At 55.5% G+C, this 25,536-nt stretch overlaps 1 protein-coding gene across 5 annotated transcripts in view; it reads left to right on the top strand.

Annotated features, from left to right (window-relative positions):
• The first annotated feature begins 2,891 nt into the window (after nucleotides 1-2,891).
• NOS1AP (nitric oxide synthase 1 adaptor protein) overlaps nucleotides 2,892-25,536 on the top strand; it is a 42,889-nt gene continuing 20,244 nt past the window's right edge. For all 5 annotated transcript variants that reach the window (XM_064719554.1, XM_064719553.1, XM_064719552.1 and 2 more), the window contains exons 1-2: nucleotides 2,892-3,046; nucleotides 12,403-12,474. In XM_064719554.1, coding sequence (XP_064575624.1) covers nucleotides 2,942-3,046; nucleotides 12,403-12,474 — 177 coding nt within the window. In that variant the 5' untranslated portion in view covers nucleotides 2,892-2,941. The remainder of the gene's footprint in view (nucleotides 3,047-12,402; nucleotides 12,475-25,536) is intronic.

Here is a 25,536-nt window from a genome sequence, read left to right as displayed (position 1 = left end):
TTACAAATCCACGTCCCGCAGATTCCCGGCACCGGCCCCGGCCCCGAGCCGTCCCCGAGCTGCCCGGAGGGGTCCCGGGCGAGCCCCAGCCGTGGCTCAAGGGACAGAGCCGTGTCCCCGCCACCCGAAGCCCTGGCGGGGTCCCCTCGGGCTCGGGGGACACCTCAGCCCCCACCCCGCGGGCACAGCCGGGCCCGCCAGCGCCTGGGGACGGACGGGGATGTGACAGCGAGCAAACCGGTTACACAACCTCGACGGGTTATCCCAGGGCTCCTAATTATTGATTTTCAGTGGGAGGAGACAGGTTCTAGACTTGCAGGCCAAACACGGGCGTGAGGGGTAATTTCCTTCCCGGATCTCCGGTGCCTCGCGGTGCCGGGGAGCTCAGCTCAGCTCAGCCTGGCAGCCTGAAAGGCGCTCCCGGCAAGAGGCAGTGGCTGGGCAGGGAGCTGCAGGGGCAGCGAGGTGTAAGGTCACTGATCGCAGGGGGAAATGAAAAACCAAGAGAGACCCCGGTGATTTTTGTAACGCGGCGAGAAGGTGGAACCGCTGAAGTGCCGCAGCTGCCGGTGGGAATGGCTGGAGCGCTGCCTGAGGCACTGAGTGTCCCCGGTCACACCGGGCCGGTGGCTTTGGGACAAGCCGGTCACAGCAGAGCTCCTGCCCCCCACGCTGCTGCTGCCCGTGCCCGTGGTGCAAAACACCCACGAGTGACTGCAGAGGGAGGCTTGTCCTTTGGTCCAACCCCGGTATTTAAAGAGCTGGCTCCAGGCACTGCAGCAGGCGGTGGGAACAGCCACCACACTGCGGAAGAAGCCAGAGGAGCAGGCTGTGGACTGCCCAGGGCACCTGTCAGGAACCCCAGCGCTGCCAGGCAAACCCGCTGGGACTGCCTGGAAGGAGCTGGTTTGTTCCCCAGGCTCTGAAGGCTTCCCATCAAATGCCCATGCCTGCACCTGGGGGGACACCTCCCCGAGGGCACCATGCACTGGAGAGATGCTTGCAAGCCCTCCCACACGGCATTCAGTTCTTCCCCAAATCCACGGGGCTTTGCAAGCTGTGGAAATTCTACAGTCTGCAAGAATGTGTGTCTGTAATCAAATTCAGCACAGGAACAGGGCTCCAGAGAGGCTATGAGATCTCTGTCCCTGGGGATGCTTGCAATGTGACTAGACACAGCCCTGAGCTGCTGCTCCAGTCTCAGAGCTGAAACTTACCCTGCTTGGAGCTTTGGAGGAGAGACTCTCAGGGGATTTATGTGGTGTCTGTATCATTCCCAGCACCTGGGACTGACTGCTGTCAGCCAAACCTTTGCTAAACAGAAACCTTCAGCAAGAACCATGGAGTCGATCCAGGCTCAAGAATGTTCTACCACCAGCTTCTGCCTGTCCCAGGCTGAAGTGAGTCCAAGCAGGTGCTCAGTTCTCTGCACTGTTTTTCCCCATGGATTCCTGCAGATGCAGTCAAAACTGCGACACACAGCACTGATCCCCTGCCCTCCCCCAAAACCAAGAGTAAAAGGTTTCAAGAGCCCAGGGCTTGCTCGTTTCTTGCTTTCAGTGGGAAATCATCCCTTGATTCACTTGTCCAAGCGCTGGCAGCTCTGTGAAATCCCACCCTGGGCCTGGCACAGGGAAACTGGCAGCACAACAGCTGCTCACATACACCTCTCATGGCACAATGGAACACAGGGATTTCTCAGCTTGTCATACACTTCTCTGTGCCCAGACTGTCAGCAGAGCCCCTGGAGGTGGTGGGGAGCCCACCCAGTTTTGAGTGGAACAATACATTTTTCAGATGTGGCTGAAGGGCTGCGGCTGGCACTGAACTGTCTTATAAACTCAAGTTTCAGCACATCGATTCAGGCTGAAAAATCAATGGCCCTGGGTCTGTTCTGCGCGGGGAAGGATCAACAATCAGTGCTGCTCTTTGCACTGCAGTCATTTGGAACCCTGAGGGAAGTGGGCTCTGGCTGTAGGAACATGCAGGCATGGCAGGGCAAGGACTTTGGGAATTGTGGTTCTCTTGTGGAGAGGAGTGCCTCTGAGGCCCGTGTTGGCTCTTCAGGCACACGTGGGGAGATGATCTCTGCAGCATCCGTGGGTATCCAAACACAGAAGGATGGAGCCCTACCTTAGAGTGCTCTGTGTGTGTGGGGGTAACGGATGCAACAGCCTGGACATGAGGTCAGATCTATGTGAGTTGCTCCCCAAACATCTGGAGAACAGCTCTGGGCTGCTTTCGGTGCGTGGGAAGCACATTCACAGCTTTCGGGACATTGGTAAGGTAGGGCCCAGTAGGGCCGGGGGTCTGGTCTCAAAAGCTGCTCTTTCTTTAAACGCAAGACGGAGATTTTCCACTTCCAGCGTGCTTGGTTTTCACCGTGTCCGGCGTTGAGACAAAGATTTGCGTGCGGAGCTCCCTGGCGCGGCTCCCCGGCCCGGAGGAATGGGCGCCATGTGCGGCCGGTGGGCTCCGAGCCGCTCCCGAGGCGCCGTTCCCCGTTATCCCTTCTTTGGTTTTCCATGCATTTGAAGTTTGGCGGCGGGGCGCAAGCCCGGCCCCGCGCACCAGGTGTCAGCGGTGCCGGTGCCGGGGAGGGGCACGGAGCCCCCGCCGCCCGCTCCGGGGCCCGTGAGGGGGGCGCAGCCTCGCCCCCGCCCCGCTCGCCCCGGCGCCGGTGCCGGTGCCCGTGAGGGGGGCGCAGCCTCACCCTTGCCCCCGCCCCGCTCGCTCCGGTCCCGGTGCCCGTGAGGGGGGTGCAGCCTCGCCCCCGCCCCGTTCACTCCGGTGCCGGTGCCCGTGAGGGGGGCGCAGCCTCACCCTCGCCCCCGCCCCGCTCGCTCCGCGCGGGCGCGTCCCCGCCCCGGGGCCGGGCGGGGCGGGCCGGGCCGGCGGCAGGGCCGGGCGCGCTGCAGGGCTGCCCGGCCGCGGGGCCGCCATGCCCGCCAAGTCCAAGTACAACCTGGTGGACGACCGGCACGACCTGCGCATCCCCCTGCACAACGAGGACGCCTTCCAGCACGGCATCTGCTTCGAGGCCAAGGTGGGCGGCGGGCGCGGGGGAGCCGCGGGGGTCGCTGCCCGGCGCTGTGCCCCTGCGCTCCGGGATGCCCGGGTTCCCAGCTCTCTTTTGGCATAGCTGCGGGGGTTTTCTGCTCTCCCCGGAGCCCTTCCCCTTGGCGTTGCCTGGTCTCCCCTAAACTCCGCCGCGGAGTCGGGCGAGGCTTCCCGCCTGTACGGCAGGGATGCCCGGACTGGTGGGACGGGTCAGGCTGGAGTGGGGTCACCCTCCTGCTTCCCCCCGGCATCCCTCCCCGGCCCTCATCCCTCCGGGGCTCCGCGTGGTGTTGCTCGGGGACGCCGCTCCCCAAAGCGGGTCCGTGTGCCTCTTGCCCGGCAGGGAGGAGCGCAGGGCTCGGGCTGTGCTCTGCGGCTCCAGCGCTGCGGGCAGTGCGCCGGGGTGGGCACGGCTGTGGGGTCTGCAGGGTGCCCCGGAGCCTGGTGCTGCCGTGCTGGGAGCAGCCCCATGGACTGTGTGCCATGGGCGGTGCAGGCGGTCAGGGGCACGCACCCGAAATAAACGCTTGCCATTGCTCTTTACACACATAAACCGTCCTCGCTGGTGGATTTGGCACGGAGCTCTTGGCTTTTTATCTTTTCTTTTCCGTTGGGACTTTTCATTCTGTCGCTCCACGTCGGCTGTGGCTCCCCGCAGGCTGGCACTTGCCATCTCGCAGCGGGCTGGCAAAAGCCAAGCTACCGAGCAAGGCACGCTGGCCAGCAGGAAACTGGGAAGGAGCTGGCCAGGAGAGTTGGAAAGGGGAAACGCAAAATTGTGCCCCGTTTTTTCTTCTCTTGGGGATTACGTTTAGCATGCTGACGGAGGTACTCAAGTGAGGTTGACTTAGGAGGAAAGACTGGTGTAAAACGAGCGGCAGGAAGGCAGGCAGGCGTCTGTCACACACACGCTGTTGTCTTCGGAGAACATGTGCTGTCAGGGGAAGAAAATTTGGCATCTAATTGTGTGCCATGCCCTCGGGGCAAAGGCTGTGCTCTTAGGAAGGTGTCAGTGTTATTTTCCGCCTTTTCTCGGGGCGGGAGGGTTCCTGTGCAGAGGCCATCACCTGCCCGATGGCAGACACTGTGCTGCACAGAGCAAAACAGTTGTTTATGGAGCAAACTTAAACCTGCCTTGCAACTCTGGGAAAGGCTGTTCGAGCTCAACTTCGCAGCCTTTTGCTCTTGAGTGATCGGAGCCTTGCTGCTTTACTGCCAGCACCTGCTCACCCCTCACCTGCGGGAGGCTGCAAAGCATCTCCCCTTCTACATCCCGTGTGCCTGTGCCGTGCCAGCTTCGGGGACCCGGCTGGGAGGCTGGGCAGTGGGACAGGGCGTCAGCAGCCCCTGGGTGTGCTCGTGGCTCGGCTCTGCTCCACGCTGCTGGTCTGGCTGCGTTAGTGCACTGCAATATTAGCCTTTGTTAGCTCCTCTTGCTCTTATTTGGTATCCGGTGGCACGCGCTATTGCCAGGCGCAATCCGTACCAAACTCGGCTTCCCAATTCCTGGGTTTCACCAGCAGCCCTCGATGCCAGATACAGAATGCAGATGGCTGAGGCAATTACTCTATCCTTTTATTAGATTGCTCAAGATTAATTAAATGCTTACATTCCTTTACTTCCTTTTATCCCCAAGAATCCCAAGCTCTTACACCCGCACAGCTCTTGTTGCAGCCAGGCACCCAGCACGAGTCACAAAAATGTGGAACTCTGATTTAGAGCAGAACTTTGGGGGAAGATTAAACGGGAAAAATGCTTGTCTGGGATGTCAGGACTGGAGTGGCTGTCTCCTCAAATCCTCCTGGGGTAGCTGATAGTGCGGGCAGCGGGGATCCCGGTGTTCCAGCTCAGCACTGGAGCAGTGCTCTTTGCTCCAGCAGCCTGACATTCCTGATGAGCTTGCTTGGGGCTCCCTGCAGGGGGGTAGTGTGGGCCTGAGGCAGCGTGCGCTGATTTATTGCTTCAATTTTTTATTGTATTTTTACAGTCGGACCTGCTGCTGTCTCTAAGTGGCACGTGTGGTGGGTGCAGTGCATGCTTTGGTCCATCAGCAGCAGCTGGCATCAGTGCTGTTGTCCCCTTTGTCCCTCTCCCGAGGGAGTCTTGCCATCCTGACTGACTGGGTGGCCACAGGCAGGCAGAATCTGAACCTTTGTCAGGCAGAGGGTGGTGGAGCTGATGTGAGGCGAGCGGTGCTGTCCCTTGAGCTGCGATGCCATCGGGAGGCTCGTGCCTCTTGTCCCCTCTGGAGCCACTTGCAGCCACATGTGCTGGCACAGGGTCACCGAGGCAGAGCAGAGTGTCCCTAAGGATTATGTTAATCCATTTTCTGGAGATAAATCCAAGAGATGGAAAATCCCACTCCATCTTTTTAGGAACAGTAATGCATTTCACACTTTTGGAGCTGTTTTCATTGGCCACTTCTCTTGGCACCAAACCCGGCTGTATCCCTGAGATGCCTTGGTCAGGCTGCAGGGAATTAGAGGAGCTGGCTCCAATGGGAGGCAGGATGTTTGTTTTCTTCTGTGTCTTGCCATCTGAATTGTTGATTAAAATCAAAAGCCTGGCCTCTTGGGTTAGCTGAAATATTTGGATGAAAGAACTGGGAGCTGCAGCGTGGTGCAAGGGGAATGGACAGAAATTCCCACTTGTGCAGTGGTTTTCTGGTTAAATAAACAGAGATGTAGAGAGAAAAGATATCTCCTGTTCTTCTCCACCTCCATGAGAAGGAGCGGGATGTGAGCTTACTCCTTATCTTCCCAAAGCCCTGGTGCTGCAGGACAAAACCCAAGGGCCGCCTTGTGCAACGCCAGCAATTCTGTGTGTTCAGAAATTGTGACTCAAGGGCTCCAGAGAGAGCAGCAGGCAGAGGGAGCGGAGTGGGGTACTGGAGCCTGGCACTCCTGGTCTCTGGGAGTGCTGGGTGCTGCTGGCTTTGCTCAGGGAAGTTGTTACTGTCCCTCTCCTGGGGGCTGCTGCTGGCCTGGGCTTTCCCTCCTGCCCCAGGGGTCTTGTGTCCAGAGCCAGGTCCCACCTGCCAAATGCCCATTATTTGGAAAGAGCTGTTACTCTCTCAGTCCCATGAATCCCTTTGCAGTGCCTTGGTGTGCATAGTTTCCAGAGAAGGGGCAGGTGGCTCTGAGGACCCTCTGTGCAGGCACGGGGAGCAGTGGCTGCCCAAACACATCTCAGCCCTTGGTGGACCCAGTGCCTGTGGTCTGGGACTGCCTGGGCATCCCACATGCTGGAACCTGCTGTTCCTGACACCAGACCTGCCTGCAGGTAAAGGTGGGACTGGAGGTTCAGGAGCATTGCTGTTCTGTGCAGCAGGTGGGGTTTTGGTGTTTGGCTGGTGGGGTGGATTTTTTTTTTCCCTTAAGTGGTCTTGGCAACCAGGCACTTTCTCTCATTTTTGTCAGTGCTTTTCTCTGCTTCCGTGCGTGGGAAACTGGAGTTGAACTGAGCATCTGCTGCTGTCTATGTTTGGAGATGGGACATGGAGGAGACTTTAGTCTGATCCATGATGTCCCTTCCTCTGAACCTCTGCAGCCCACCTGCCTGCCACCTCCCAGGGGCTGTGAGCACCAGCAGGCACTGCCAGTTGCTCCAAAGCAAAATCCTGTGTCAGGAAAGCTGTTATAGCCTCAGGTGGGCACTAAGCAGGGAGTACATGTGTGTTTCCACCCGTGTGTATATTTTTATGTACCTTGAGGCTGCAAATAACAGCATTGGAAGTGAACTGAATTGCAGGCAGCCCTGATCGAGGTGTTCACTTCCCCTCCACTGCTCCAGGCTCCCTTGCCAGCAAGGGTCGCTTTCCTGGAGGGCTGGGAACCAGGAGACAGGTTGTGTGGCGCTGTGCAGCAGCCTGGCTGGCTGGGAGGGAGCTGGCAGCTCTCTCTGGGGGCTGTTTGTCCTGGCAGCTCTGTGTGCTCTGTCGGGCTGCTCAGCCCAGAGCTGAGCTGCAGTGAGCCTGAGCCCGGGATTGCTGGCCCCAGGCTATAAATAACCTTCCCAATTCTGCAAAGGTTCTCCTCTGAAACAGTGGCATGTTTCTGCCATACTTGCGGAGTCGCTTCCTGGGCTGCTTAGTGGAGCTCTTAGCAAGGAAAACTCCGCCTGGCTGTGCCAAGGTGTATGTGCCAGGCTGTGGGGCCAGGCTGTGGGCTCTGCAGGTGCCCAGGAGTGCCGTGGGGTGCTGCCAGCCCGGCTTTCTGCAGCGCTCTGGGCTGGCACAGCCTGCTGGGGCTGGGTGCAGGAGCAGGAGGCCCAGGCCTGGGCGGGATGGAAACACAGCAAATGGACAGGCCTGCGGCACTGCCTGGAAAAGCTTCATCCCTCAGCTCCTGCTGGCCCTGCTGCACTGTCACCTGCAGCACAGGTGTCTCCCCTGTTCAGGTGAGCCCTGTTTTGGCTGCTGTGAGGGCAGAGTGGCTGTGGTGAGTGTCCTGGGGCCCCCAGAGCTCGGTGTCTCTGGCACTTGAGCCCAGGGCAGCTTCTAAGCAGGGCAAGTGCTGCTGGGACCAGCAGGCTCATGGGCACAAAATGGAGTGAAATCCACCTGAAACCACCCAAAACTGAATGAAAACAACCCAAAATGGAGTGAAAATGACCCAAAATTGAGTGAAACCCACCCCAAACTGAGTGAAACTGACCCAAAACCAGGTGAAATCCACCCTAAACTGACTGAAACCAACCCCAAATTGAGTGAGACCACCCAAAACTGACTGTCCTTGGGGGCTCTGCCTGCCTGCTGTGAGGTCCCTGCTGTGTCCAGGCCCAGTGTCCAGCTGCATGGCTCTGCATGGCTCTGGCACTTGGCCTCAGGCTGCCAAGGCTGGATCTGTTGTCCTTGGGGTGCAGAGCTCTGCTCAGGGAGGAACTGGGCAGGGCTGAGGTGCCCAGCTTGGAAGCCAGGGCCTTTTTCCATTAAAGTCGGCTGGCATTGTGAATTTTCCATCCCTTTTGGCCTCTGCACCAGCACAGTGTGAGTAAGCTTCCCCCTGGGCACCAGACAGGCAGGGAGTTCCTGAGGGGCAGGGCAGAGCGTGCCAGCCCAGAGCCTTGGCTCCCCGGGCAGCTGGAGAGCAGGAGCAGTGGGACAGCCAGAACCCTGGGAATGGGCTTCTGCCTGCTTTCCCTGACAGCACAGCCTGGGGAGAAACCCTTATCACACTCACTGCAGGCAGACTGGGTGGTTCCCCGTGCTGGGGAAATGGGGAGCTTTCACACTGCTGCCTGAGCACTTTGTCCCTCTCTTTGTGGCACATGTGGCAGGGTCAATGTCCCTGTACCTGGTGCAGGCTCACACCACCCTAGGCTCTGTAGGAACCTGGGGACCCTTGTGCCCCGCATCTGGCACTCCCTGCTGGCTGCTGGTGCCTTTGGTAACCCCTCCTGGCCCTGAGGGCTGGTGCCAGTGTGTCCCTCCCACTGCCTGCCTGCAGAGAGAGAAGCAGTGGCTCCCATCTGTGGCTCTGTGGGAGCTGGGAGCCAGCAGCAGCCAGGGCAGGCTCCCTGTGAGCCGGGGATGATTCAGCCCTGACCTTTGCTCGCAGTGCTGCGCTGGGAGCAGCAGGAAGGAGGCATCTCCTCCCCAGGAGGCTTTGGCTGCCCACCTCTGCCTCCACGGATCCCATCAACGCCCTTTCCAAGGTGTCCCCCGGCAGTGATGCGGTTGGCCTTCGGGTTTCCCAAAATATCTGCCACCTGCTGCCGCAGAAAAAGCTACTTCTCAAGAAAATTCGTTTCTGACAGAGCAGAAAACGAGCAGTATTCAACAGCCTCGAGGAAAAACGAGAAACCGAGTGACTTGTGCAAACAGTGCTTTGGCAAAGTGCTCCCCTTTGTTTTCTGTTTAAAAAACAAATTTATTTTTTTTCCCTGGCATTTCCCAGAACTGGGCAGATCTTTTGTGAGCCGTGGGCAGAGGGTGCAGCGGTGCAGGCCGTGTGCCCCTGCCCACTGAGAGCCTGTTTGCTTGGGGAGGGGACAGCAGGCAGAGTCCCTGTGGCTGCTGAGAGGCCTGAGGCTGCTGCCACCTCCCACAGCACGGGAGGGATGCCCTTTTGGGGCCCTGCAAGGATGGATGGATGGAAGGCTGGATCCCAACACAGGGGGAGGCATGTGAAGGACCAGAAGCACCCTACAAAAGAGGCGGCACCACAGGCTCGAGCAGCGCTGGCCTTGGCAGAGTGAGGGCTGGGCCTGCCTTTATGGGGCTGCCCATTCACCCAGGGGTGCCTTTCTTCCCCTAATTGGGCCAGGGAGGAGGGGCTGCCCAGGACAGCCCGAGGGGATTTGTGACCCCCTGGTCCCCCTTGGCTCTTGGGTGTGGGTGGGGGACGCCGGTTCTGTCCCTCCATCCCTTGGCAGGGTGGTGGGGCTGTGGATCTGGAGGGGATTATTAGGAAAAGCCACATCCTTTAAGTACACACGTTCTCCCCCTTGGCTCGTGGGGCTTGGGGAGGGTGGGTTCTTTCACGGGTTTATTTTCTTTGTCAGCTCTTTTGCACAGCTTTAATTTGTTCCCTTTTGTCTCGGGCACCTTCCTTTGTCCTTCCTGCCTCCCTTTGCCTTGGGGTGAGCTGGCTGGCACGGATGCTGGCCTGACCATGGCCCTGCAGGGCTGGGAGCACCTCTGTGTGCCTGGCACCTCGCTGGGGGCTCCTGTGTGTTAAAGGAGGGCAGGAATCTGTGTCTGGCAGTGCCCATGCTCGGGGTCTCTGAGCTCCTGCCCCGGCAGAGAGTGAGCTCAGTCTCAGGGCTGGGGTGAGTGGGAAGTATTGCACTGTGCAGGCTCTGGCTGCCTTGCTTATCCTTGTCTTTGCCTCACCTGCTTGTTCCCACACCTATTGCCATAATTAAAAGTGGTGCTGTGAGTAGGAGGGCTGGAGGAGAGTGGAGCAGGAGCAGCCCTCATTGCCAGCACATCCCTGCTGAATATGGGTGGCTTCTCAGGCCATTCCCCAGCTCACCTGGGAAGTTGTTCAGCTGAAAGACCAACCCCCAAGTCCACATTTTGGGGGGATATTCACCACATTGTGAAGGGTTACTCTTCTGCAGCACATTTGTCACATGTGATTTCTGCCCTGAAGGCAAAAATAATCTGGAGAGACTTTGTCCATCTGCTGAGTTGTGTGAAATGTGTAAAAAACACCTTCCTGCAGAGTGGAGGGAGAGGGGGGTGTTTTTGGAGCTGTGAGCATGGTCATTGTGAGCAGTGAGCCCACGCTGGGGTGGATGTGGGCTCTGGTGGGAGCACCAGGGGCAGTGGGATACAGCAGGATGCAGCTCTGCACACCAGGCTGAGGAGCAGTGGTGAATCCTGCAGCCTCTGTGACCCGTGCCCCTCAGTTTGGGTGCATGTGGGCATGAGCTGGAGCACAGAAAGGACAACATCAACACAACCCTGCTGCTGATGCTGTTTCTCAGGAGGCCAACGCAGAGGCGATGCCTGGCCCAGGATGGTGCTGGTTGTGCTTGCAGGGCACCCCAGCCCTGCTGGGCTCACACACTCACTCCGTTGTGGCCATGGGGCTGTGGTGAGCAGCCAGGGAGCTTGGCATGGCTGCAATTCCTGTGGCCATGGGAGCCAGCTCTGCTGCCCAGCTGGCACTGCCTGCCCTGGCCTTGGCCGTGCTGTGTTCTGCACCTGCCTGGGCAAGGAGAGCCCAGGGGAAGGAAAGGGATTTCCAGGCAGTGACCTCATGCAGCTGGGAATAGCTGGAGGAAGACAGGCTTCCTCTGGGTGCAGAAGTCTGCCCTTCTCATACAGGATGAGAATCCTACTTTCCCAGGTGGTCCCTGGCAGAAAAGTGACGTGGGAAGGCTTTTAGTGAGGAGGTGCCATAGGGATGTTTGCCTGGCAGAGCAGGATGGGGCAGGGCTTCTTCCTTAGGTCCTGCCTGCTGGCTGCAGGTCCAGGCCTCCAGCTCCCTCTGCCCTCCTCCTCAGCTTCTGCTTTTTCCTGATGGTTTCCATGTCTCACCTCAGAGAAGGGGATGTGCTGCTGTCTGAGATGCCTCTCTCAGATGAGCTGCCCCTTTGAAGGGGTGGCAGACTCCGTGCAGGGGCTGTGACAGGGAACTGCTGGGAGCTGTGTGCTCTCAGCAGGGCCCTGAGGGGCTGGGTGGCCTGGGCTGCAATTCCCAGTTATGTAAGGCTGCCCTGCACTGTGCAGCCTGCACGGCACGTGACGGCACGCCAGCTGTTTGGGGTTATTTTTATATCCTCTCTCTGCACATCTCCTCTCAGCACTGACTGCCCTGTGGGTCAGTGGGCACTGCCTATGTGTTCCCCAGTGTGCTGGGCATGGCCTGGCTGAGCTGCCTTAGCAAGGAGGGCTCTCAGGAACATGGGGCTCCCTGAGCTTCTGTCCCACAGGGCCCTCTGGGGCAGCTCATACACAAAGCCCAGCTTTGGTCATGCATTCCCTGCATGGAGGTGCCAGTCCCGGTGCAGGGAGCTGGGCGAGAAATCACCCCTCTGAGCAGCCTCTGCCTGAGCACGTGTTCAGGCCCTTGCTGGGAAGCAGCCCCTGGGCTTGAATGGTGCCAGCAGAGGTTGTGGCCGTGCCCCAGGAGCAGGAGCCCTGCTGGCTCCGGTGCCCGTGCCACGCTGCCGAGGTTACGTCAGCCCTTGTGTGGAGATGGAGCGTGGGAGCACACAGGGCCGGTAAATGGGCTCGAAACGCTTTTCTTCTAACGACACGTTTTTAGCGCTCAGCATTGACTCTTCATCGCTTGTCTGTTTTCTGATCATTCTTCAGAATCTGCCCTCTTCCATTTTATTTTTAAAAAGGTTTTTGTTCCGCGTCTCTCCGTGCTGGGTCGCAGTGGCGCTGCCTTTGGTCCCCTTTGAATAGCAAAGCGGCTCCTTTATTCTGGAGGCTTGGCCTGGAGGCTCAGCATTCCTGCAGAAACAGCCAGGCTTTGGCAGGGCTGCAGTTAAATAATGGAGGGCCTGTCACAGGACAGGTTGGGCCGGCTATTTTAGGGATATTCCAATACCCAGGTCTGTAATGGATGACTCATGGCAACCGAGGGGATACTTGCTTATACCTGTGTGCTTTGATCATGGCCTACATGAGTGAGTCCTGCTGGCCTGACGGCTGAAGGGATTTTATTGCTAGAAAAAGGGGTTTTGACTGCTTGCAGTGGTGTGGTGAGGGAACAGCTTCATGGCTGGAGGCATGCAGGCATTCGGGTGCAGCAGGCAAAGTGCTGCTCATTCCCCAGAAGTGACCCTGGGTTCCCCCTGTGGATACCACTGGGGCCCTGCTGGGCCCATGGGGTTTCCAGGGCTGTAGGAGCCGGACTAATCTCCTTCCTTTCCTTGCAGTACATCGGGAGCCTGGATGTGCCACGGCCAAACAGCCGCGTGGAGATCGTGACGGCCATGCGGCGCATCAGGGTGAGTGTGCCCAGGCTGCTCCTTCCCCTTCCCCTTCCCCTTCCCCATCCCATCCCATCCCATCCCATCCCATCCCATCCCATCCCATCCCATCCCATCCCATCCCATCCCAGGCTGCCCTTCTCCTCCACCTGCACCTGCAGCTTTGTCTTGCCCCAACCCTGTCCCCCAGTGTATTGATGCCTCTGTGTTTCACTGTCCCCTCTCTGTGTCGGCTGGGCCTGCTGCTGGCAGGCTGAGTGTGGCCGTTGTAGTTTGATTAAAAAGAAGTGAGAATTTTGAGGTGTTGTAGTTAAATTAATGAGTGTTTAGCATCCTTAAAAGACAACCCTAAAAGCAGCTCTAGTCCATGCACAGTAGTGAGAGCACTAAACATGGAAGGAAAATGTCACCATAGCAAAAAGACTTTCCGAGCAGTACTGAGTGACATAGAAGCACACGAAATTTCAACGTATTTCCAAAAGAAACCTGTAGTGCAAGTCCTCTCCTCTTCATGAACTGAAGTTTGAGAATTCTAAAGAGTAGTGCCAGACTGGGCAGTTGGTGATGTGGGAGAATGTATTAGATTGAAAACTTTACAAAAAAAGCACTTTCTTCCTCTCCACTACTAAAATTTCTCATTTTTTTCCCTTACAGTTTTTTCCCTTCTTTTCTTATAGTTTAAGTAATAAAGTTTTCTTTATTTTTAAGCTAAAGCCTGCTTTGCTTATTCCTAGTCACATCTCACAGCAAACATCAAAAAGAGAGTATTCTCATAAAAGCACTAGCTCTGTGCCAAGCCTAAGCCATGACAGTGGCACAGGGCACTGTTTGCAGCACAGCTGTCCCCTGGCACCTGGGCACCCCCTGTGCTGGGGCTGTGTGTGTGCTCACAGTGCTGCATCCTGGGCTGTGAGGCAGGGATGGGCTGGAAGGTGCCTGTGGGATGTGGCACCCAATGGGAATTGTAGCGTGCCCATGGCTGGCAGCAATTCCTCATTTGTCAGTCCCAATAACAAAGTAACAATAGGCTGCTTGTGCAAGAGGTTCCTCAGGGTTTTACTGCTTGTGTAAGAGTTTCAGCAGCATGAAAACTCAGGTGCTGCCTGGATATGGCAGCAGGTCAGTGCTAAATGGCAGCGTGCAAGGTGAGGTGCAGAGTAGCAAGCTCTGGGGCTGGCCAGCAGTGAGCTTGTTTCAGGGTGAGTAGGTCAGGGGCTATGATCTGCTAATGAAATCACCTTCCCAAAGCGCTTGCAGCCAGGATATGGGACACCCTTGCTGTGTAATGCTTGGCCCATGACCAAGAGAGGAGCTTTTCTTCTGCTCCCCAGCCTCTGGGCAGCACGAGTGTTCACAGAGGGGAGCAAACCAACCATGCACCCCAGAACTCGCTGCCCCCAGGTTGATAAAAGCAGCAGCTTGGCTGCTCTTCAGCAGGGGCCCAGCTGGCCCTGGGTGTGCTGGCTGCAGGTTTGGTCTGTCCTGGGGCCAGCCCTTGCCCTGTCCTCCAGAGATGGCTCTCTCCTGGGAACAGCACCCTGAGCCTGAAGGGCCTGAAGGCACTTGCAGGGACATTGGGTAAGGGATGAGCTGTCTTTCTGCTGGTCTGATGGGATCCCATAAGCACCAAAGCTGCTCCTGTGGCTGAGCAGCTGCACCAGAGCTCTGCTCCTCTCAGCCCTTCATGCAGACTCTTGCTTTAATCTCAGTTTCTCTTTCACCAGAGGAGGAGAGCAGGATCATATCCCCATATAAGGAGTATCACCTTCAAAGGACAGACATTGTGAGGCTCTTCTGTTTCAAACTTTCAGGGTGTAAATAGTTTGTGGCCTTTCCTCACAGCTTTCCTACCTGTTCTCCTGTCCTCTCCGTGGGGGTTAGTGTTGTGACTGGGGCATGACATGGGAAGGCCTTTATGGCATTAGGTTTGCTCACCTTGTGTCCAGACAGTTTGGGACAGCACAACTGTTACGTCATCAAGAGCTCTCATAAACAGCAGTTTCCTTCATTGCCTTCCAAGATGAGACTTTTGAACAAATGCACTTCCAGCCCCAAAATCACAGAACTGCACCTCAGTGTGGAAGGACTGGCACAACTTTGAGGGTTTAAGTGAACCGTGGAAGGGAGGGGGGAAATAAGAACACCAGAATGTCCTTGTTGCCCAGTATGAATAAACTCAAGCACAGTCTAGAAAATTCATAGGTACAGCTCTGAGTGGCAGTGAGAGGACACAGAATAGGATACAATGGTTTCTCATGGTGATTGATGTATTTGGAGCATGTTCTCAGGCTTTCTTCACCTAGTGTAAGACAGGAGAGGTGCAAGTCATGAAAGGCCATGGAGATCAGATCTGCCAGAGAGACTTTGAGTGTCTGTTTATTTGTGAGGGGGTGCCAGGATGGTTGGATGGATGGCTGTCCACGTGCAAAGCCCTCCCCTGGTGTGCTGTGCTTTGCCCTGGAAGTGCCTGGCAGCAGGAGGGGCCACAGCATTGCTGAGGGCATTTCTGGCCAGGCTGGGTTGGGGGCTCTTTTCAGCCTGGCTGGAGCTGAAGTGATGCACGTCCTCCTTACAGAGCACAGCCACCCTCCTGCCTGAGGGCATAAAATAGTCCCAGAATACTGGCGTGGGGAAACCAGAGAAGAAAATAGTTTATCTGGGTGCAGAAAGCAACAGTGAGGGATGATCAGGTGCAAGCAGCAGCAGTTTTGTGTGTAGGGTGTGAAGCAGCTGCTGACCCTGAGGTTTGTATCATTTTTAATGCAGTCCCTGGTTTAGGGGCAAGGTGCTCTGTCTCAGTTTGTTCCAAGTTAAGTCACTGCTGCTGAAGGTGAGGGACCCTCACCATCCCCTCTGCTGCCTCAACTACCCTTTCTCAGTGCTGCCTTTGCCATAGCTGCTCTCTGGGCTTTGCCTCTGTTTCCCAAGTTATTTAAAAATGACCCTGCAAAGCAGTGAGGATGCTGCCTGCCCGAGAGTGGGGATCCCAGTGGGGAGAATGCCCTGGAAGCCCCCTGTGCCTGCCTGTGCTGGGCTGGGACAGCAGCAGCATCAGCCCTGCAGCCCTGCCTCCCTTGCACTCCCCCACACTCACTGGGGCCAGAGGAGTGCTGCTTCCTGTTTGGATGCAGAGCTGACCCTTGGGGCACAGAGCAGGACACAGCATAGCTGACATTGCTGGGATGCCTGCCCCAGGCACCCCCTGCACAGCAGAGCCTTGCTGTGGGCAGCTCAGCTCTACCTGAGCCCAAAGCTGGTCCCTCTTGTGGGCCAGGGCTGAGAGGAGCTTTAAACAGCTTCTCCCCATTGCTGAAGGGCTGGTGATGCCGTGGCCATCCTCATGGTCCTGGCCAGAGGCAGTTTCTGTCCAGAAGCAGAGAATGTGGAGGATTCCCGGGATTCTCCCAGCTCGGGATGAGGAGGGAAGGGGAGGTGCTCAGCTGAGTGTCTGCTTTTCCTTCCTGCATGGGCTGGGCTTGCAGGGCACTCAGCCCTCTCTGCACTGCACCTTGGTGTGAATCCCTGGCCCTGAAATGACTCTGGAATGGGACATTTGCCATGCTAAAGATGCACTTGGAGAGCAATTTTGTGAGCTGCTTTCCTCCAAACCCTACATTCTCCTGCAGACCACTGATGGCCACGTACACAACAAATGCAGTAGAACCAGGATTTGTTTCCTGGGCTAGCAGGGGGGCTTCTCTTAGCATAGCTGGCTCCTGGCTGCTGCTCACCCCAAACAGGCTGACCCTGTCCACGTTGCTTCATGCCCTGAACTGCTGCATTTGGCTTCCCAAATGTTCCTGAGCTCCTCTGGATGCGAGATACAAGGAACTGATCCGTAAGTCCAGGAAGTCACCTGAGCATCCAAAAGCCCCAAACGAAGAGTGCTGTGTCTTCCCTAAGGATTATGAGCTGTTGCAGATTTCAGTTGAAAGTGCCTGAGCAGGTGGCAAGGTATCTTTTTCCTTCCCCTCCCTTCCCAGTGAGCTCATGGGCCCTCAGTGACAATAACTGTATATTTCTTGCGTCGTGATGATGTAAATTCATGCAAGTGCTTTCCTCTGCATGCCCCTGGCATGTCTCCAGGGCAGCCAGTGCTGCCTGGCTGGGGCTTGGTGCCATGGTGCTGGAGAATTTGGATCCAGCCCTTTGGGATTGCTGAGTGCAGCTTTGATCCAGGTTTTCTCTGGAGCCAGGAAGGATGAAAGCCTGTATAGGCACTTGGTAAAAGCTGTGGAAGTCTTCTGCAAGGCTGTTTCTGGGAAGTGTCCAGCTGAGTTTTGCAGGCTCAAAACAGGGAGGCTTTCCAAGCACTTGAAAATCTTGCTCCTCTACACCTCCTACTCTGCCAGGTACATCTGATTTTGTGGGACTTCTGCTGCTTTGCATAGCTGAGCTCTATTTTAGCAAATTGGCAGAATTGCTGAATTTCTACAGGCTTGTGTAAAGCAAGATTTCACATCCTCTGCAGGCCACAGGTGCAGTTGGACTGGTGTGAAAATTGATATGTGTGGCCAGTTACTAGTGTAGAGCTCCTGGTGCAACTCTGAGCTCGTTTAATTGAAATATTTCTCAGCTATTGCTGCTCCTGCCACAGTGAGTTTTTAAAAGCATGAGGCCATTTACAGTGATGCCTTCTTCTTTTTTCTTCTTTTCTCTCGCCGTGCAAGATGTCTCTTGTGTAGAATGGAGCAGGATTTGGGAGCAAGCTGGCCCTGCATGCCTGGGTCAGCCCACCCCTGTGTGTCTGTGAGGACCAGCACAGTGGGAAATGGGCTGGCCAGGGGATGCTCAGGTTTTGGCCACAGGAAGAGCACAGCCTGCTTTGTGCCAAGTCATGGCACTTGGTGCAAGGTGAATTATTGACAAGCTAATGACTTGATGTGGTTATCCAAGATGAACAAGATTGTGTTGTATTAGATCTGGGAGGAACTGAAAGGATGTCTGTGATGATTTCAGTGGCTCCTTCAGTGCTCTGACAGACACAATAAAGGGGTGAATCCTTCTGGATGTGCTTGCATTTCTCCTGGCATCACCAGTGCCACTTGTGATAATGGCACATAAATAATATAATGGCTAGTCTGGTACTGCTACCTGCATGGCATGAGATAGGCCAGGATCTCATCCTGTGGTTAGTATTTAATCAATAACCTGGTTAAATTAGTCCCCAGTTGCTCCTTCAGTGCTATGACAGACACAATAAAGGGGTGAATCCTTCTGGGCGTGCTTGCTTTTCTCCTGGCATCACCAGTGCCACTTAATGTCATAATAAAATAATGGCTGGTCTGGTACTGCTGCCAGCATGGCTTGAGATAGGCCAGGATCTCATCCTGTGGTTAGTATTTAATCAGTAAATAATGGCTAGTCTGGTACTGCTGCCAGCATGGCATGAGGCAGGCCAGGATCTCATCCTGTGGTTAGTATTTAATCAATAACCCGGTTAAAGTAGTACCCAGGTTGATTGGAGCAGCCTTTTGCCCAAGGCTGCCCACGTTTCCAGGAGAGCTGCCCAGTGTGGTGGCCCTGCCTCTGCACCACGGCCAGGATGGGGTGAGGGCTCTGCAGGGAGCTCTGGGCTCCAGTGGAGCAGTGGGTGGTGCGAGATGCAATGCACACACAGTGCAATGAGGAGCTCAGGGAGGGAAATCACTCTGTGGGGCAGAGGGCAGGCATCTGGCCTGTTGGAGAGGTGGAAGTGTGAGCCATTAATGCTGGAGAGCAAGGGCTGAGCCTGAGGGAGGGCAGTGAGGGATGGAGTCTTCAGAAAGCACTGAGAGGGGAGCCAGGCCTGCCTGTGCTGGCCGTGTCTGAGCCTGCTGGCCCATGCAGAGTGACTGGGCTTACCTGTGACCCCATGGTGCTGGGAAATGAGGAACAGGCAGCTCCCGGCCCTGCTCCTGCCCAAGAAATGACTCGTGACAAGCTCATTGCCTTTCAGCTTCCATCCTGTCCCAGAGCTCTCTGCCCCACCTGGGACAGCGGCATGTCCCTCGTGGCCAGGCTCCTAAACAGGCTGGGGCGGCCAGGCTGGGGCAGGAAAGAGCAGGGGTTCCCAGCTGGATGCACAGCACGGTGCTGGAGCCAGTGGGGAGGAGGGAAACCGTAAGCAGGCGGGGGAGCGTGGTTTGGGAGGGCTCCTGAGCCAGGAGTGCAGCCACGTGTGGCCTTCCTGCCCCTGCTGTGTCCCACAGCAGCTCAGCCCTTTGCTCTGGGCAGGGCTGTGGGACAGCCTGGGGAGGACAGGGCTGTGGCAGGACAGGGCTGTGGCAGGACAGGACAACGCTCTGGCAGGACACTCGTTTGGCGCTGGGCGTGCCAGCACAGGCAGCAGCTCCTGGTGGGTGAAGCTGGCCTGGAGCCAGCCCAGTGCCTTGCAGAGCACTGGGAGCCAAACAGGCACCAGGCCCAGGGCAGGAGTGGAGCTGCTGGCAGAAGCTGGGAGGCTGCAGTGCCTTCTGTCCTCCCCAGGCTGTCCCACAGCCCTGCCCTCCCGTGCCTGGGCTGCACTCTGCTCTGCTCTGGGAGCCCTGGGTGTCTCCCTGTGACTCGTGTCCCTCTGCCCGGGGCTTTCCCCCCTGCTCCCCCTGAGTCACCTCAAGCCTTGCCTTGCCCCTGTCTGGGCCATCAGCAGGGGTCTGCAGGGGCTCAGGGCAGAGCTGGGCACTGGGTCTGCCAGGCTGCCTGAGCGTGCCAGGAGGGCAGAGATGGCTCTCACTCCTTCCCAGCCAGGGAATGCTCTGCTGCCTACCACCCCTCACCGAGTTCATGGCCAGCATGGAAAGCCATCACAGCAGTGTCCATCCTCTGTGTGTCCTTGTGCTTCCTCCTCTTCCTCCTGCTTCCCACTCGTTCTTCCCCAGAAATGGTCCTTCAGGCATCTCGAAGGCTGCTGGTGGGCTGTGTGGCACAGCATGTGGCAGTGACCCTGCTTTCCTGGTCCTCGTGCGCAAGCTGGCTTGCAGGAGCAGGTGAGCCCAGTGCCACGCTCAGCTGCGTGAGGAGCAGGGCAATGTGGAGCTGCAAGCCTGGAGCCCAGGCACACGAGGAGTCTATGGGACTGCAGGTGCCACAGGAGCTGCCCATGGGGCTCTCCTGCCTAGAAAGCTGCCATGGGGCTCTCCTGCTTTTCCTCTTGCCTGGAAAGAAAGGATTTGTTGCACACTGCCTCCCAGGCACGAATGGGTTCAGGCTGGCTGTCAAGGAGACGAGGTCTGCAGCTTGTTCTGGGAGATCAGGGTCGTGTTAGCACTGGTGATTGCTGTTTGTGAGGGTTCAGAGTTCCTACAGAAGCCATCATCCTCTGAAAGCCTTCTGCAAGAGCTTCCTTTGAGGGCCTGAGCCTCAGGCTTGCATAAACCTCGGCTGAAGGTGTTCTGTGGGAGAGGGCTGTGCTCAGTGTCACCAGCTCAGTGCACAGCAGCCCCACCACTGTCACCAAGAGAGGACAGTCTCTGCTGCTGCAAGGTTGCTGGTGAAGATAATCATCTGCACTTCGCTTTGCATTTTGGAGTCAATTTCTAACTGTGCCTAGGAATAAGCTCCTGGCTACCTGAGAGGTTGTTGATAAGGAAAAACAAGTTTGAGAGAGGTGTGCTGAGGTTTGGTTGGTTCCAGGCTCTGTGACTCATTCCAGCATCTCTCAACAGCATCTGGGCAGTGCAGTGAAGAACTGGACCTTCTCCCTGGGTTTGGGTCTCCTCTCACCCTTGGCATTGCTTCTATTTGGAGGTTTTTCCCTTCTTATTTACCACAACATGGAATTGTCCTGTGGTTTTTAACAAATCAGTGCTTTCATCCATTTTCTGCCATCATGGCAGCATTTTACTCTTGGAATGGAGTGGGACCAAATGTTCCCTGGTGCTGAGTGCTGGTGCTGCATGGGCCTGGGCAGGAGAGATGCAGGCAGCCATATCTGGGCAGCCACATCTTCCAGCTGGGCTCCAGTGTGTCCAGAGACAATACCTCACTCCTGCTCCGTGGTTAAAGGGAGAAATAACCTCCAAAAAGGAGAAATAACCTCCAAAAATGGGACCAAAGAGTTACTAAAGCTCCCAAGCAGGGGTGGAGCAATATTTGGTATCCATTTTATGGGTGACAACCTAAGGCCCAGGGAGGCTGTGACTTGTCAGACTCCTTCTGAGGGAGACATCCCTGAACTGAAGTCAACCCAAACTGAAGTCAGCTTTGAATGCTGCTCTTGTGTATGATCCTTTCTGCTCTTGTGCTTTCCTGCTGGGCCGCAGAGGCCAAGGACCCTTTAATTTAATCTGTTGTGGTGTTCTCTGCTGCCTCACCTCAGAAGAGAGACAAAAGCCTGGGGCTGCAGCCTTCCACAAAAACGCCACGTGCCCCAGTTTCTTCCCTGCTAAAATTAATTCCTGGTGGTTTTGGCTCGGTGCAGCAGGAAGATGTTCCAAGGGATGCTGTGCCCTGGGGAGGCGCAGAGTCAGAGCCTGCCCTGCCTCCTGCAGCAGGGTGAGGGGGTCTGGGGTGTCACTGCAGCAGGGTGACAGCGTTTGGGGTGTCCCTGCAGCAGGGTGACAGGGTCTGGGGTGTCACTGCAGCAGGGTGACAGCGTTTGGGGTGTCACTGCAGCACGGTGACAGGGTCTGGGGTGTCACTGCAGCAGGGTGACAGGGTCTGGGGTGTCACTGCAGCACAGTGAGGGGGTTTGGGGTGTCACTGCAGCACGGTGACAGGGTCTGGAGTGTCACTGCAGCACGGTGACAGCATTTGGGGTGTCCCTGCAGCACGGTGACAGGGTCTGGGGTGTCACGGGTGTTCCTACCCTGTGCAGGGGCAGAGGAAAGCAGCACAGCTGGTTAAGAGGAGAGGTTGCAACATCTATTGTGTGAGCTGCTCTGTGGAATGGGAGTTTAATTAGGAGGTGGGAGGAAACGATGTATCTATTGTGGAGCAGCAGAAGGAGCAGGCACTGCCCAGAAGCAGGGAAAGGAGCCAAGCCCTGTTCCCAGCCCAGTAGAGGAGGCTGGAGCCCGCAGAGCTGAAATCCCTGGAGGTTCCCTGCTCCTCCTGCCTCCCAGGGAAGCTGCCAGGGCCACACGGGGCTGGGCTCCTGCCTGTGGCTGCTCTGGTGGCTCTGCAGACAGTGGTTGGTCGCTGATCTGCTTCAGTGGGAGTTTTGGAAGGCACGGACTTCCCCACCTGGAGTAAAGTCTACCCAGGGCAAAGGCTCCAGACAAAGAATTTTCAGAGTAGAAAATGTTTCCTTCCCTGGTGGAGCACGAGGAGCCCAGTGATTCTTAATCTGTCACTTGGTTTTCAGCAGTGGGAAGAGTAACGTGATAGGGAAAAATCCCCAACCAAACCAGTTCCCCATGCAACGGGCTTGCATGTGGAACTGCTGATGTGTTCCAGCAGAAGCTGCAAAAGCCAGCCTGAAGTGTGTATTTATTTGCCACAGGAAACTTCAGCAGAGATGGTTAAATTTCAGCTTAATTCTTTAAGAGGGAACAGCCAGACCTGTGATGTTGTGGTGCTGTTGTTGGAATGCAGTAGTGATATGCATCTGAGAGAGCCATCCCTTTCTTTTTCTCTCCAAGGCCTCCAGTTTTGTTTCAGCACTTTGCTCCAATGACATTTTCTTATTCCCTCTTAACATGATGGATGGGGCTGGTCTGGACTCCTTCAAACATTCTCTGATCCTTGGGAACTTGGGGGATGTGTGTGTATTCCCACCACAAAGAGCACATCTGCGCTGACCTCTGCTTACATGCTAAGAAATCCACATTATCCAAAAGGAGAAGAGAAACCCAGAATAACTGGCCAGAGCAGTTGGTGAGTGTGACTCGGGGTGCAGGTCCCTTTGAGGTTTCTGTGACAAAGACCTGTCTTTCTGTGGTTTGAGTGGATCCAGCTTCAACTCCTAGCTAGCTGATTTGTGCATTTGCCTGAAGTCAGAGCCTTTGATGTGAGGAAGCTCTTCCCAAGACCCAGGTCTGGGCTGTGCACAAGTGCCCACCAAGCCTGCTCTGTGGATGGGCCGAATACAGAGAGTTTGTTTTAACCTCTGGGATGGAGGAGTCTGGGGAAGCTGCCTCATGTTGATTTCTTCTGAACTGTTTTCTGTTTCTTCTTTGCAGTGTGTGCTAAAGCAGGAGCTGTTCTGTAGGAATGGATTGTGTTGGTAGTGCAGTCAGTGGTGCCATGGTTTGAGATAATGATACCTTTCTGTTCTGCTGCACGTGTCCCAGGACCACGCTGTCTTCATGGTGCCCTTTGCACTGGGATGAACCTTGCAATGCCTCCAGGGTCTTTTTAGGATACATTTCTGCATCTTGGCAGATGCAGCTCTGTTCCTTTTCCTGTGAGAGGCTGCTTGGCCAATGCCATATAAAATCATCCTGAAATGAGTGGATGCCAGATTCCTGTGCACTTGGCCTGGATAGCAAATACTCTTTTTTCTCTTTTTTTTTTTTTTTTTTTTTTCTTTTTTTGCAGCCCTGCATTGCTGTGAGCATTGCTGTGCTCTCCTCACGGGGGTTCCTGCAAGCACAGTGGCATTCTGTCCTATGTCTCTCCTTGCTTCATCTGGGGCTCTGCTGCTGACATGGATTTCAACCTCTTTTTTCTAATTCCACCTAAAATCTTGATGCTTTTTTTACTTGGAAATTTTTTTCTGTGATTCTGTCTAAGCCTCTCTAAAGGACCTTATTCTTGTTGCCTTTAACATGCAGAATTTAGTGAATGAGTTTTAATACCTGCATTAGTTGTTGTTGAAATAGGACCTGTGAAGCAAGAGTGATATGAATAATTACCTCTTTTCTCCAGTTACAGCCCAGAAACATTGTTGAGCACTGCCAGCATCTTAAGAGCCCCACAGGGCTGCCTTGTTTCTGATGCACCAAGCGTTTAATGCTGCTGCTCATTCATTCTTTATTAATTGTCTGAATTTCATAATTGCTGATTTAGTTACAGTATTACCAGCCTGCCTTCCTTGGCGTGTCACTGCTTCTCTTCCTGGCTATTCTCATTTGCCTTCTCAACTGATCTTACTCAAGCTTTTTATGCAACAGTGGGAGAGCAGCTCTGTGGTGAGCAGTAAAACAAAATACCAAAATAAATCGTGTATTTCACAACTTGGGGCATAAATATCACCGTGCTGCGATTCGGCTCGCTTTGCTGAGCTGACACCTTTCTGAAGTGCTGTGTGGGCGTCTTCCTAGGCTGCCCCTTGCTCTGTCACCTGCCCTCAGGGTAGATTTGGGGTGACTTTGTGCTCCTCTGCACTATCAGCCCTGCCTTCGACCCGTCCATGTGGGCAAGGATTACCTCAGCTGCCTCGAGGCAGGGTCTGTCTTTGAGAGGGATGCATTTGGGGGAGAAAGCTGATTTTAAACAGAGGAATTTTGTTTTCCTTCTCAGCTGGAGGGAGGTGCTGGGCTGGACATTGCCTGTGCTGCTCAGTCCTGGGGTCCCTGAGGCATCAGGACTGGCTGGGGCCAAGAGGGGCAGGAGTTTATCAGGGGTCACTGTATAGGGGCATGACTGAGCTGCTGCTCTTTAAACCAAGCTTGCTCCAGCACAGGGGCTCAAACCTGCTCTGGGCTGGAAGAACTGAAGCCATTTCCAGGCTCCTGTAGTTCCTCACCTTCTTCAAAGGCTGGTTGCACCAAACAGCTTATGCTGCATAGGTCAAACCAATGCATGTCTAATTAAAAATACCACAAATTCCAGTCAGATGTGGGCTTTCCAAGGAATGCACTTCTGCTTATTCTAGCAGCAGGTGGTAAACATTAAAACATGTACAGCTCATTTCTGGTGTTCTCCTCTGGGCTGTGAGAGCAGAGCAGAGCAGAGCAGAGCGGTGCCTGCAGATGCACACAGAGCCTGTCCTTGTTTTCCTTGGCTGCAGGAAGCACTCCGGGCCCGGCTGTGATTCCTGTAACCAGTCTGACCAGTATCCCACACACCAGTTCATTCACACCCTGCTGGGGTCACCAGAGGTGCAGCATGAGAAGGAGAGGGGAGCTTGCCTTGCCACCTCCCACGCAGGTCCAGCCCGTGCTGTTGGCACTTCCTTGGATTTCTGGAAGGAGTTTGGAGATGTTTCTGAGGCTGGGGATGGCATGTCGCAGGGTGTCCCCTGACCCATGCCTGCCTGAGAGGTGCTGTTTTTCCCAGCCTGTAAGCACTGCTCCCACTCAGAGCTGTCACTGAATATGCCCAGGCTGGAGGAGAAATGAGAACGTGGCCAGCTTTCTTCCACAAGCTTGGTGTTAGTCAAGCCCCCATGGAATGAACAGTAAGGCTTGCACAGGGACCTGGTGGCTTTGGTGAGCTGCTGGTGGCACTGAGGTGTGCTGGCTCCTGCTCCAGCACCTGCATCCCCCATGACAGTGCTGCTCCTGCATCCTCCGTGGCCTTCCGTGGCACTCAGCAAGCTGCTGCCGTGCCTCAGGCCTCCTTTCAACCTCTGATTTAAGGGTGTTTAAAAAAAAAAACCTCTCAGAGAGGTATGGAATGCCTAAGGATTTCTTGTAAGGGAGGTAAATCACCTTGCAAATGGAAGTCCTCAAAAGAAAGGGTTGGCGTAGGTTGTTGCCTGTTAGCTTTCTCCATTTAACCCTGTGGCTGATATTGATTTCATTCTTACCAGTTCTGATTTCTCTGAGCTTCCTGTGAAGCTGCTTCTCCTGCAGATGGCTCGTGAGTGTGTCCCAGTTTGCCACCTCAACTTGTGAAACTCGGAGGTAGTGAGGGGAGGCTGGAGGAAGCGGATGGAGGCAGCTCCGGGAGGAAATAGCAAACCGAGCAGAAGGCATTTATTGTGAAGCATTTGATGTTATTGGAAAACATATTTTGTGTGATGGATGGGTATGCTGCAATCCTGGGGTGGTTTTGAAGCAGCAACCTTAACTTTGCTCTGCTGCTCTCACAACATGGGTATTTTTAGCCTGATTCCCATTTTTACCCATCGGTACGCACAACCATCACAGACGCTTACCAAAATTAAACCTGAAGTTGGATGGGAAAATAGGCACTGACCTTGTCAGTGCAAACCAAAATCACATCTATTTCAGACAAACACATGTACCTCAGAGCTGCATTTCCCATATG

Source organism: Zonotrichia leucophrys, chromosome 8, assembly GCF_028769735.1.
Source record: "Zonotrichia leucophrys gambelii isolate GWCS_2022_RI chromosome 8, RI_Zleu_2.0, whole genome shotgun sequence".
Taxonomy (NCBI): Eukaryota; Metazoa; Chordata; class Aves; order Passeriformes; family Passerellidae; genus Zonotrichia; species Zonotrichia leucophrys.
Note: the sequence above shows the minus strand (reverse complement) of the source record. Positions and strands in the feature narration are given on the sequence as shown.